Source organism: Arctopsyche grandis, chromosome 1, assembly GCF_051622035.1.
Source record: "Arctopsyche grandis isolate Sample6627 chromosome 1, ASM5162203v2, whole genome shotgun sequence".
Lineage (NCBI taxonomy): Eukaryota > Metazoa > Arthropoda > Insecta > Trichoptera > Hydropsychidae > Arctopsyche > Arctopsyche grandis.
In genome coordinates this window covers 36,787,566-36,802,752 of record NC_135355.1, presented here as the reverse complement: position 1 = coordinate 36,802,752, position 15,187 = coordinate 36,787,566, and the positions used below count along the sequence as shown (strand labels likewise).

General features: G+C 41.6%; 1 protein-coding gene across 1 annotated transcript; it reads right to left on the bottom strand.

The window, feature by feature from the left end:
- Positions 1-9,889: 9,889 nt before the first annotated feature.
- Positions 9,890-12,399, bottom strand: LOC143917810 (uncharacterized). The gene is made up of 2 exons (XM_077439406.1): positions 11,680-12,399; positions 9,890-9,895 (listed from the first exon to the last, which is right to left on the bottom strand). Exons 1-2 carry the CDS (start codon positions 12,397-12,399, stop codon positions 9,890-9,892), a joined length of 726 nt encoding a protein of 241 aa, XP_077295532.1.
- Positions 12,400-15,187: the final 2,788 nt, after the last annotated feature.

Here is a 15,187-nt window from a genome sequence, read left to right as displayed (position 1 = left end):
CGGAAATCAAAGAATTCGAGATTGCAAAAATATACACTATACGCGCTAACCTCAACAAACCTAACCCAACCTAACCTAACCATCACCGAAATCCAAGAATTCGAGATTGTAAGATTTACAGAAGACTCGCTAACCTCACCAAACCTAACCCAACCTACCCTAACCATCACCGAAATCAAAGAATTCGACATTGCAAAAATATAGACCAAACGTGCTAACCTCACCAAACCTAACCCAACCTAACCTACCCATCACTAAAATCAAAGAATTCGAGATTGTAAGATTTACACAAAACTCGCTAACCTCACTAAACCTAACCCAACCTAACCTAACCATCACCGAAATCAAAGAATTCGAGATTGTAAGATTTACACAAGACTCGCTCACCTCACCTAACCTAATCCAACCTAACCAAACCATCACCGAAATCAAAGAATTCGACATTGCAAAAATATACACTAAACGTGCTTACCTCACCAAACCTAACACAACCTAGCCTACCCATCACCGAAATCAAAGAATTCGAGATTGTAAGATTTACACAAAACTCGCTAACCTCACTAAACCTAACCCAACCTAACCTAACCATCACCGAAATCAAAGAATTCGAGATTGTAAGATTTACACAAGACTCGCTTACCTCACCTAACCTAATCCAACCTAACCAAACCATCACCGAAATCAAAGAATTCGACATTGCAAAAATATACACTAAACGTGCTTACCTCACCAAACCTAACACAACCTAGCCTACCCATCACCGAAATCAAAGAATTCGAGATTGTAAGATTTACACAAAACTCGCTAACCTCACCAAACGTAACCCAACCTAACCTAGCCATCACCGAAATCAAAGAATTCGACATTGCAAAAATATACACTAAACGTGCTTACCTCACCAAACCTAACACAACCTAGCCTACCCATCACCGAAATCAAAGAATTCGAGATTGTAAGATTTACACAAAACTCGCTAACCTCACTAAACCTAACCCAACCTAACCTAACCATCACCGAAATCAAAGAATTCGACATTGCAAAAATATACACTAAACCAGCTAACCTCACCAAACCTAACCCAACCGAACCTAGCCATCACCGAAATCAAAGAATTCGAGATTCCAAGATTTACACAAAACTCGCTAACCTTACCAAACCTACCCCAACCTAACCTAACCAACACCGAAATCAAAGAATTCGAGATTGTAAGATTTACACAAAACTCGCTAACCTCACCAAACGTAACCCAACCTAACCTAGCCATCACCGAAATCAAAGAATTCGACATTGCAAAAATATACACTCAACGTGCTTACCTCACCGAACCTAACACAACCTAACCTAGCCATCACCGAAATCATCGAATTCGACATTGTAAGATTTACACAAAACTCGCTAACCTCACCTAACCTAATCCAACCTAACCTAACCATCACCGAAATCAAAGAATTCGACATTGCAAAAATATACACTAAACGTGCTAACCACTTCAAACCTAACCCAACCCAACCTAACCATCACGGAAATCAAAGAAATCGAGATTGCAAAAATATACACTATACGTGCTAACCTCAACAAACCTAACCCAACCTAACCTAGCCATCACCGAAATCAAAGAATTCGAGATTGTAAGATTACACAAAACTCGCTAACCTCACCAAACCTAACCCAACCCAACCTAACCATCACCGAAATCAAATAATTCGAGATTGTAAGTTTTACACAAAACTCGCAAACCTCACCAAAACTAACCAAACCCAACCTAACCATCACCGAAATCAAAGAATTCGAGATTGTAAGATTTACACAAAACTCGCTAACCTCACCAAACCTAACCCAACCTAACCTAACCATCACCGAAATCAAAGAATTCGAGATTGTAAGATTTACAGAAGACTCGCTAACCTCACCAAACCTAACCCAACCTACCCTAACTATCACCGAAATCAAAGAATTCGACATTGCAAAAATATAGACCAAACGTGCTAACCTCACCAAACCTAACCCAACCTAACCTACCCATCACTAAAATCAAAGAATTCGAGATTGTAAGATTTACACAAAACTCGCTAACCTCACTAAACCTAACCCAACCTAACCTTACCATCACCGAAATCAAAGAATTCGACATTGCAAAAATAAACACCAAACCAGCTAACCTCACCAAACCTAACCCAACCTAATCTAGCCATCACCGAAATCAAAGAATTCGAGATTGTAAGATTTACACAAGACTCGCTTACCTCACCAAACCTAACCCAACCTACCCTAACAATCACCGAAATCAAAGAATTTGACATTGCATAAATATATACTAAACGTGCTTTCCACTTCAAACATAACACAACATAACCTAGCCATCACCGAAATCAAAGAATTCGAGATTGTAAGATTTACACAAATATCGCTAACCTCACCTAACCTAATCCAACCTAACCAAACCATCACCGAAATCAAAGAATTCGACATTGCAAAAATATACACTAAACGTGCTTACCTCACCAAACCTAACACAACCTAGCCTACCCATCACCGAAATCAAAGAATTCGAGATTGTAAGATTTACACAAAACTTGCTAACCTCACTAAACCTAACCCAACCTAACCTAACCATCACCGAAATCAAAGAATTCGACATTGCAAAAATATACACTAAACCAGCTTACCTCACCAAACCTAACCCAACCGAACCTAGCCATCACCGAAATCAAAGAATTCGAGATTCCAAGATTTACACAAAACTCGCTAACCTCACCAAACCTACCCCAACCTAACCTAACCAACACCGAAATCAAAGAATTCGAGATTGTAAGATTTACACAAAACTCGCTAACCTCACCAAACCTAACCCAACCTAACCTAGCCATCACCGAAATCAAAGAATTCGACATTGCAAAAATATACACTCAACGTGCTTACCTCACCGAACCTAACACAACCTAACCTAGCCATCACCGAAATCATCGAATTCGATATTGTAAGATTTACACAAAACTCGCTAACCTCACCTAACCTAATCCAACCTAACCTAACCATCACCGAAATCAAAGAATTCGACATTGCAAAAATATACACTAAACGTGCTAACCACTTCAAACCTAACCCAACCCAACCTAACCCTCACGGAAATCAAAGAATTCGAGATTGCAAAAATATACACTATACGTGCTAACCTCAACAAACCTAACCCAACCTAACCTAGCCATCACCGAAATCAAAGAATTCGAGATTGTAAGATTTACACAAAACTCGCTAACCTCACCAAACCTAACCCAACCTAACCTAACCATCACCGAAATCAAAGAATTCGAGATTGTAAGATTTACAGAAGACTCGCTAACCTCACCAAACCTAACCCAACCTACCCTAACCATCACCGAAATCAAAGAATTCGACATTGCAAAAATATAGACCAAACGTGCTAACCTCACCAAACCTAACCCAACCTAACCTACCCATCACTAAAATCAAAGAATTCAAGATTGTAAGATTTACACAAAACTCGCTAACCTCACTAAACCTAATCCAACCTAACCTAACCATCACCGAAATCAAAGAATTCGAGATTGTAAGATTTACACAAGACTCGCTAACCTCACCTAACCTAATCCAACCTAACCAAACCATCACCGAAATCAAATAATTCGACATTGCAAAAATATACACTAAACGTGCTTACCTCACCAAACCTAACACAACCTAGCCTACCCATCACTGAAATCAAAGAATTCGAGATTGTAAGATTTACACAAAACTCGCTAACCTCACTAAACCTAACCCAACCTAACCTAACCATCACCGAAATCAAAGAATTCGACATTGCAAAAATATACACTAAACCAGCTAACCTCACCAAACCTAACCCAACCGAACCTAACCATCACCGAAATCAAAGAATTCGAGATTGTAAGATTTACACAAAACTCGCTAACCTCACCAAACCTAACCCAACCTAACCTTACCATCACCGAAATCAAAGAATTCGAGATTGTAAGATTTACAGAAGACTCGCTAACCTCACCAAACCTAACCCAACCTAACCTAGCCATCACCGAAATCAAAGAATTCGACATTGCAAAAATATACACTCAACGTGCTTACCTCACCGAACCTAACACAACCTAACCTAGCCATCACCGAAATCATCGAATTCGACATTGTAAGATTTACACAAAACTCGCTAACCTCACCTAACCTAATCCAACTTAACCTAACCATCACCGAAATCAAAGAATTCGACATTGCAAAAATATACACTAAACGTGCTAACCACTTCAAACCAAACCCATCCCAACCTAACCATCACGGAAATCAAAGAATTCGAGATTGCAAAAATATACACTATACGTGCTAACCTCAACAAACCTAACCCAACCTAACCTAGCCATCACCGAAATCAAAGAATTCGAGATTGTAAGATTACACAAAACTCGCTAACCTCACCAAACCTAACCCAACCCAACCTAACCATCACCGAAATCAAATAATTCGAGATTGTAAGTTTTACACAAAACTCGCAAACCTCACCAAAACTAACCAAACCCAACCTAACCATCACCGAAATCAAAGAATTCGAGATTGTAAGATTTACACAAAACTCGCTAACCTCACCAAACCTAACCCAACCTAACCTAACCATCACCGAAATCAAAGAATTCGAGATTGTAAGATTTACACAAAACTCGCTAACCTCACCAAACCTAACCCAACCTAACCTAACCATCACCGAAATCAAAGAATTCGACATTGCAAAAATATACACTAAACCAGCTTACCTCACCAAACCTAACCCAACCGAACCTAGCCATCACCGAAATCAAAGAATTCGAGATTCCAAGATTTACACAAAACTCGCTAACCTCACCAAACCTACCCCAACCTAACCTAACCAACACCGAAATCAAAGAATTCGAGATTGTAAGATTTACACAAAACTCGCTTACCTCACCAAACCTAACCCAACCTAACCTAGCCATCACCGAAATCAAAGAATTCGACATTGCAAAAATATACACTCAACGAGCTTACCTCACCGAACCTAACACAACCTAACCTAGCCATCACCGAAATCATCGAATTCGATATTGTAAGATTTACACAAAACTCGCTAACCTCACCTAACCTAATCCAACCTAACCTAACCATCACCGAAATCAAAGAATTCGACATTGCAAAAATATACACTAAACGTGCTAACCACTTCAAACCTAGCCCAACCCAACCTTACCCTCACGGAAATCAAAGAATTCGAGATTGCAAAAATATACACTATACGTGCTAACCTCAACAAACCTAACCCAACCTAACCTAGCCATCACCGAAATCAAAGAATTCGAGATTGTAAGATTTACACAAAACTCGCTAACCTCACCAAACCTAACCCAACCTAACCTAACCATCACCGAAATCAAAGAATTCGAGATTGTAAGATTTACAGAAGACTCGCTAACCTCACCAAACCTAACCCAACCTACCCTAACCATCACCGAAATCAAAGAATTCGACATTGCAAAAATATAGACCAAACGTGCTAACCTCACCAAACCTAACCCAACCTAACCTAACCATCACCGAAATCAAAAAATTCGAGATTGTAAGATTTACACAAGACTCGCTAACCTCACCTAACCTAATCCAACCTAACCAAACCATCACCGAAATCAAAGAATTCGACATTGCAAAAATATACACTAAACGTGCTTACCTCACCAAACCTAACACAACCTAGCCTACCCATCACCGAAATCAAAGAATTCGAGATTGTAAGATTTACACAAAACTCGCTAATCTCACTAAACCTAACCCAACCTAACCTAACCATCACCGAAATCAAAGAATTCGACATTGCAAAAATATACACTAAACCAGCTAACCTCACCAAACCTAACCCAACCGAACCTAGCCATCACCGAAATCAAAGAATTCGAGATTCCAAGATTTACACAAAACTCGCTAACCTCACCAAACCTACCCCAACCTAACCTAACCAACACCGAAATCAAAGAATTCGAGATTGTAAGATTTACACAAAACTCGCTAACCTCACCAAACCTAACCCAACCTAACCTAGCCATCACCGAAATCAAAGAATTCGACATTGCAAAAATATACACTCAACGTGCTTACCTCACCGAACCTAACACAACCTAACCTAGCCATCACCGAAATCATCGAATTCGACATTGTAAGATTTACACAAAACTCGCTAACCTCACCTAACCTAATCCAACCTAACCTAACCATCACCGAAATCAAAGAATTCGACATTGCAAAAATATACACTAAACGTGCTAACCACTTCAAACCAAACCCATCCCAACCTAACCATCACGGAAATCAAAGAATTCGAGATTCCAAGATTTACACAAAACTCGCTAACCTCACCAAACCTACCCCAACCTAACCTAACCAACACCGAAATCAAAGAATTCGAGATTGTAAGATTTACACAAAACTCGCTAACCTCACCAAACCTAACCCAACCTAACCTAGCCATCACCGAAATCAAAGAATTCGACATTGCAAAAATATACACTCAACGTGCTTACCTCACCGAACCTAACACAACCTAACCTAGCCATCACCGAAATCATCGAATTCGACATTGTAAGATTTACACAAAACTCGCTAACCTCACCTAACCTAATCCAACCTAACCTAACCATCACCGAAATCAAAGAATTCGACATTGCTAAAATATACACTAAACGTGCTAACCACTTCAAACCAAACCCATCCCAACCTAACCATCACGGAAATCAAAGAATTCGAGATTGCAAAAATATACACTATACGTGCTAACCTCAACAAACCTAACCCAACCTAACCTAGCCATCACCGAAATCAAAGAATTCAAGATTGTAAGATTACACAAAACTCGCTAACCTCACCAAACCTAACCCAACCCAACCTAACCATCACCGAAATCAAATAATTCGAGATTGTAAGTTTTACACAAAACTCGCTAACCTCACCAAACCTAACCCAACCTAACCTAACCATCACCGAAATCAAAGAATTCGAGATTGTAAGATTTACAGAAGACTCGCTAACCTCACCAAACCTAACCCAACCTACCCTATCCATCACCGAAATCAAAGAATTCGACATTGCAAAAATAAACACCAAACCAGCTAACCTCACCAAACCTAACCCAACCTAATCTAGCCATCACTGAAATCAAAGAATTTGAGATTGAAAGATTTACACAAGACTCGCTAACCTCACCAAACCTAACCCAACCTACCCTAACAATCACCGAAATCAAAGAATTTGACATTGCATAAATATATACTAAACGTGCTTTCCACTTCAAACCTAACACAACATAACCTAGCCATCACCGAAATCAAAGAATTCGAGATTGTAAGATTTACACAAATATCGCTAACCTCACCTAACCTAATCCAACCTAACCTAGCCATCACCGAAATCAAAGAATTCGACATTGCAAAAATATACACAAAACTCGCTAACCTCACCAAACCTACCCCAACCTAACCTAACCAACACCGAAATCAAAGAATTCGAGATTGTAAGATTTACACAAAACTCGCTAACCTCACCAAACCTAACCCAACCTAACATAGGCATCACCGAAATCAAAGAATTCGACATTGCAAAAATATACACTCAACGTGCTTACCTCACCGAACCTAACACAACCTAACCTAGCCATCACCGAAATCATCGAATTCGACATTGTAAGATTTACACAAAACTCGCTAACCTCACCTAACCTAATCCAACCTAACCTAACCATCACCGAAATCAAAGAATTCGACATTGCAAAAATATACACTAAACGTGCTAACCACTTCAAACCAAACCCATCCCAACCTTACCATCACGGAAATCAAAGAATTCGAGATTGCAGAAATATACACTATACGTGCTAACCTCAACAAACCTAACCCAACCTAACCTAGCCATCACCGAAATCAAAGAATTCGAGATTGTAAGATTACACAAAACTCGCTAACCTCACCAAACCTAACACAACCTAGCCTACCCATCACCGAAATCAAAGAATTCGAGATTGTAAGATTTACACAAAACTTGCTAACCTCACTAAACCTTACCCAACCTAACCTAACCATCACCGAAATCAAAGAATTCGACATTGCAAAAATATACACTAAACCAGCTTACCTCACCAAACCTAACCCAACCGAACCTAGCCATCACCGAAATCAAAGAATTCGAGATTCCAAGATTTACACAAAACTCGCTAACCTCACCAAACCTACCCCAACCTAACCTAACCAACACCGAAATCAAAGAATTCGAGATTGTAAGATTTACACAAAACTCGCTAACCTCACCAAACCTAACCCAACCTAACCCTTGCCATCACCGAAATCAAAGAATTCGACATTGCAAAAATATACACTCAACGTGCTTACCTCACCGAACCTAACACAACCTAACCTAGCCATCACCGAAATCATCGAATTCGACATTGTAAGATTTACACAAAACTCGCTAACCTCACCTAACCTAATCCAACCTAACCTAACCATCACCGAAATCAAAGAATTCGACATTGCAAAAATATACACTAAACGTGCTAACCACTTCAAACCTAACCCAACCCAACCTAACCATCACGGAAATCAAAGAATTCGAGATTGCAAAAATATACACTATACGTGCTAACCTCAACAAACCCAACCCAACCTAACCTAGCCATCACCGAAATCAAAGAATTCGAGATTTTAAGATTTACACAAAACTCGCTTACCTCACCAAACCTAACCCAACCTAACCTAACCATCACCGAAATCAAAGAATTCGAGATTGTAAGATTTACAGAAGACTCGCTAACCTCACCAAACCTAACCCAACCTACCCTAACCATCACCGAAATCAAAGAATTCGACATTGCAAAAATATAGACCAAACGTGCTAACCTCACCAAACCTAACCCAACCTAACCTACCCATCACTAAAATCAAAGAATTCGAGATTGTAAGATTTACACAAAACTCGCTAACCTCACTAAACCTAACCCAACCTAACCTAACCATCACCGAAATCAAAGAATTCGAGATTGTAAGATTTACACAAGACTTGCTAACCTCACCTAACCTAATCCAACCTAACCAAACCATCACCGAAATCAAAGAATTCGACATTGTAAAATTATACACTAAACGTGCTTACCTCACCAAACCTAACACAACCTAGCCTACCCATCACCGAAATCAAATTTTTCGAGATTGTAAGATTTACACAAAACTCGCTAACCTTTTTTTTTTTTTTTTTTTTTTTATCGTCGGAGGTGGGGAATCTTCCAAAGACATCCTCCAGCCCGAACTGGAGGATAGTGTCGGATTTTTACCGACTAAACCCCACCCCCTTGACACCTCTGCTCCCCGGACACATTTTCATGTTTTGCTTCGGGAAAGCAGTTTTGTCTTAGCCATTTATGGCTCTTCCTTCAAGTTCTCGGGTTCTTTCTGCTTCTTCTTTATTTTTCATTATCATCGAAGCAAATGCTTCCCACGCTGACCAGGCAGTTGCGCTATCCAGTATGACGAAGATTATGTTTATCGGCGTCAGGTGTTCTACGCCGATTACAGTTCTGAATGTTCTTCTGTCGTCTTCCCATGCTGGACAATCAAAGGTTGTGTGGGCCGCGTCGTCTTTCTCGTTTTCACAGTGGTGGCACTTCGGAGTTGTTTCCTTTCCTATTTTGTGTAGGTAGGTCCCGAAGCACCCGTGACCTGTGAGTATTTGGGTCGTGTGGTGATTTAGTTCGCCGTGCTTTCTTTGGCACCACGCTTTTAGGTCTCCGATGAGATGGTGTGTCCATCGACCTTTTTCAGAGTTGTTCCATCTGTCTTGCCATTTGATTATCGTTGTTTCTCTGGCTGTACTCTTTTTTTCACCTCTGTAGATCGCTTGTCGTTCTAGAGCGAGTAAGTCGATCGGTGGAATGGCGCACAACACCAGGATGGCATCTTCTGATACTGTTCGGTATGTCGCTGCGACTCTTAATGCAGCTCTTCTTTGTACTCTAGCGAGGCTGAGCCTCGTCCTCTCAACCTTTGTTTTTTCCGCCCAAATCGGAGCACCGTACAGGAGGACTGAGTGTACTACTTCACAGTATAGTTTTCTTCTCCTCTGTTTCGGTCCACCGATGTTGGGCATCAGTCTGGCGAGGTCTTCTGCTATTTGGGCCGCCCTAGCTCCCGCTTTTTCCGCATGTTTTGCAAAGCGTAGTTTGTCATCTAACTGCACTCCCAAATACCGCAGTGATCTGCTGAACGTCACCTCAAAACCGTTGACTGTTATTTGAGGAGGCAGCAGCTTTCTACGTCTTGTGAAGAATACAGCTTCGGTTTTCTGGACGGCGAGCTCCAAGCCCGCATCCACGAGCCATTTTTTAACCCTTCTTATGGCTTCTTCGCTTCTTAGGCGTAAAGATGTTGTGTTCTTTGCGGTGACAAGCAACGCGACATCGTCAGCAAAGGCGACCAGGCTCGTTTCATCTGGCATTTGGATCTTCAACAAGCCGTCGTACATTACATTCCAAAGCGCCGGGCCCAGGACCGATCCCTGTGGTACGCCCGCAGTGACTGATCGTTCGTATTTTTTGCCCATGCATTCATACAGAAGGATTCTGTCCGAAAAATAGCTTTCGATCATCTTGATAAGTTTTTCCGGAGCATTGATAGTGACTAATGCATTGAGAGTCCTTCCCCAGTTGGCAGTGTTGAATGCATTTTTTATGTCGAGCGCGATCATCACAACATGTTTGCTCGCCTTGACGCTTCCACGCCATGCAAGTCTTACGGTGTTTACGACTTCACTGATCGCGTCAATAGTTGAGCGACCGGGTCGAAATCCAAATTGCTGCGATGACAGTCCTGTGTCGCTGTTTTCTAGCTGTTGTTGTAGTCGCTGTAGGAGAAGTCTCTCTAGTAACTTTCCTACCCCATCAAGTAGGCAGAGTGGCCTGTATGATGAAGGTCCTGGTGGGCCTCCCTTTCCTTTTGAAATCAGCACGAGTTTTTGTCTTTTCCATGGTTTTGGAAAGGTTCCTTCCGACAGACAAGCATTGAAGGTCGTCAACAGCAACGCAGGATCGCTCAAGGCAATTCTTTTAATAACTGCGTTTGGAATGCAGTCCGGTCCCGGCGCCTTTTCAATATTTATTCGTTTGGCGGCTGCTACGACTTCTTCCTCCGTGAAAATCGGCATCTCATCACCAGTACTGCTCGCCGATCGTCTTTCCATCACTGGGTGTTGCGGAAAGAGGCCGTCTATGACCAATTCAAGACTCGCCTTATTTTCAAGATATGGATCGACAGTTTCAATTCGGAGCTTTTTCCTTATGATCTTATATGGGCTCCCCCACGGATCCACATCAATCGATTTGCAGAGCTCTTTCCAGCATCTCTCTTTACTTTCTTTTATAGCTTTTCGTAAAGCTATCCTGGCTTCTTGATATTTCACTCTGTGCTGTTCATTGCTTGACCGTCGTTGTGCTCGGCGTCTGCAGGTTAAGCACTCGCGGCGAAGTATGGCGATGTTTTCGGTCCACCAGAAGACCGGGTGCCTCTTTTTACCTCCGCGTCTCGGCATCGATGCGTCGCAGCTCTCACTCAATAGGTCATTTAATGAGTTGGCAATGTCTTCGGCTCCAACCCCGCTGCTTGCGACGTCAGTCACTTTTGATCTTAGTTCTGCAACGGCTTCGTCCAAAGCTACGATGTCCAGCTTACGAGCTCCCCAGCCAGAACTAGAAGGTAACATTTGTGGCCCGGCGAGGCGATCTTCCAACTCGAAGCCAATGTAGCGATGGTCGCTGTGAGAGTAGCTGTCAAGCACTTGCCATTTTCGGATCCTGCCAATTATTGTTTCACCTGCAAATGTGACATCGATGACCGATCCGGTGCTGCCCCGAACGAACGTGTAAGCACTTCCTACTTTGGCCGCATGCAGATGTAAATGCGATGCCATTTCAGAGAGTAAAATACCTCTGCGATCCGTTTTTTGAGAGCCCCACTCTGGAGCTTTTGAGTTAAAATCTCCGGCAACGACAACAGGTAAGGTCGATGTTCTCACGTCATCTTCAAGGCAGACGAGATCTCTCTTGAACTCCTCTACTGTTGCACTAGGAGAAAAATAGCAGCTATAGAACCTCACTCCCCTCATCTCCACCCACCTCCAGCCTTGGACGCCAATTGAAACAGCATTCGTGATTCGCAGGTGGGCAGTTGGTGTGTAGATTGCAGATCTTGAGCTTGCATCCGAATACCATCGATGAGAAATGTTGCGGTACTGTTCAGACACAATCACGAGGTCCGCTCGCCGCTCCTCTGCTGTCTGTATCATCACATCCTGCGCCGCCTGGCATCCATTCAGATTGATCTGGAGTATGCGGATCATTGTTGTGTTCGTCCTTTCAGAGCAGTCCGGAGGGCTGCACAGCTTCGACTACCGGTCTGATGACCGCTGCTTATTTTTTCTCCTTCACAAATGCTGCATTGTGGGTCGTTCTTACAAATCACAGCTTTATGGCCTTCCTGGCCGCACTTGTTGCATTCTTTGCTTCTGTCTTGTTTGCTGGCGCATTCTACCGCAATGTGTCCGAATCCCCGACACCTGAAGCATCTTATTATATGGACTCGGGGCCTCAAACGACAATTGACCCATCCGATTCGAATTCTTCCAGCCTTAATCAATTCAGTGGCATCGTCTCTCGGGAGTTTGACCATCGCCATCTGAGTGCCTCCATAAGTCGGTTTGAACGTGATCAATCGCGCATTTCTCACCACATGTGGTGAAGCGCTTGCTAATGCCTCCATCAATTCTGTCTCATCCGTGGCCCCATCGATGTCCCGTATTTCAATGACGACTCCAGGGACGAGCCTCTTCACAGTCGCACCATTGCCCAGAATCGCGGAAATCGCACCCATTAGCTCTTCCGTTTTTGTTGTTCCTTTTTGCATTATAAGAACTTCTCCACCCTTTGTTTGACGAATAGCGGCAACATCTACATTCTCCTTTGGAATTTCTTTTCTGATTTTCTTTAAGGTGTCTGCATATGTCACCGTGCCGTCTGACTTTATTGTTATAGCCTCATTTCTGGGGCCTGGTGGAAATCGCGCATATCGATCTTGAAAGATATTTTCAATGTTTGGCTGACGCCGATCGTTGTTGTTGTTGGTGTTCTTTGTATTATTTGTTCTTTTATTCTTTTTATTCCGCCTTCTTTTTGACCTTACTTCTTTCCAGGAATCCTCTTTTGGTTGATCTAGTGAGGATGCCGAGTCCATGATTGTGGGATTTTCCGGTATTAAAGCATTTGGAGGATTCTTTAAAACATCGCTCGAGGTGGGATTGAGTTCTATTAGTGTTTTAGTTTGTAATCTATGCTTTAACAGGTCTAGTTTTATGTCTTTATATGTATTAAAGGCTATCATTGCCTCTTCAATTCCATCCTTGATTGGAACGTAGGTATTTTTACGTATTTTACTATTGAGATCAATTAGAATTAATTCTAATTTGTGGAATACCTTCTGCTCGAGAGCTTCTTTAGCAGTAATCTCACACATTTCCAAAGATATGCTAGCCATTGTTGTCATTATTCCAATTTCTCCGACTAAAAAGTTCACCGTGATCGTTAATTTTTCAATCGGTACGCGCTCGCACACTATTTATTTTGGTCGTTGTTAGTGGTACTTTGATCTGCCGTAATCGCAACAAGTCGTTAGCAACGTAGTTGTTATTGTTATTAATGAGCTGTTGTAAGACGTTTATGTTGTGATGGACACTTTAACACTAACTTTGTCTCTTGTCTCCAGTCAACAGTGTTACGATTCACCGTGGGTGTGTGTAAATGATAGTAATTCGAGTTTTTCAAAGCAATGTGTCTAATTCGTTTGCCGAATTCAATCTAACCAATGAAAAAATTCACCGTTGCCGTTTATTATTTATTCAGCACACACATGCGCATTGGTCATATTTAATGTTATTTCGTTTTGCTGCAAGCGCATAAAGCCGTTAGCAACGTAGTTGTTGTTGGTATCGATAAGTTTTCCTTAGCCACCTGTATTGTGCTGAGGAAATGAAACCCAAATCTGTCTCTTGCCTCAAATTCCAGCTATAAATTACAATAGTTGAAGTGCTTTTGTGCAATATGTAAAACGAATCCAATCCTTCCGATACAACGTTCACCGTGGTCGTTGATTTTTCAATCGGCACTTGATTGCACTGTTAAAAAACAGCTGTTAGCAACAAAATTGTTATCGATGCCTTTTCGTTGGGCGTTTGTGTTGTGATTGAGATGTGAACGCCAACTATGCCTTTTAGCACCAGTTGACAGTCCCAAAATTCACCGCGACGATGATGAAATAAACTTGATTGCTTCCATGCAACGTCTTCTATGTATTCGATGTGATCGCAGATTGCAAGTTCTTCGTAGCCGTTGGTTTTAATTTACTTTTTTTTTGAACACGCGCATGCGCAATGCTTCACTTGTTCAGAGTTAGTGGTATTACGATCAACCGCAAGCGTAGCCAGCTGTAAACAAGGTTAGCGTATCTATGCAACGTAACGGATTTTTAATGAAAACTTACCTAACTAAACTCGCTAACCTCACTAAACCTAACCCAACCTAACCTTACCATCACCGAAATCAAAGAATTCGACATTGCAAAAATATACACTATACGTGCTAACCTCAACAAACCTAACCCAACCTAACCTAGCCATCACCGAAATCAAAGAATTCGAGATTGTAAGATTACACAAAACTCGCTAACCTCACCAAACCTAACCCAACCCAACCTAACCATCACCGAAATCAAATAATTCGAGATTGTAAGTTTTACACAAAACTCGCAAACCTCACCAAAACTAACCAAACCCAACCTAACCATCACCGAAATCAAAGAATTCGAGATTGTAAGATTTACACAAAACTCGCTAACCTCACCAAACCTAACCCAACCTAACCTAACCATCACCGAAATCAAAGAATTCGAGATTGTGAGATTTACAGAAGACTCGCTAACCTCACCAAACCTAATCCAACCTACCCTAACCATCACCGAAATCAAAGAATTCGACATTGCAAAAATATAGACCAAACGTGCTAACCTCACCAAACCTAACCCAACCTAACCTACCCATCACTAAAATCAAAGAATTCGAGATTGTAAGATTTACACAA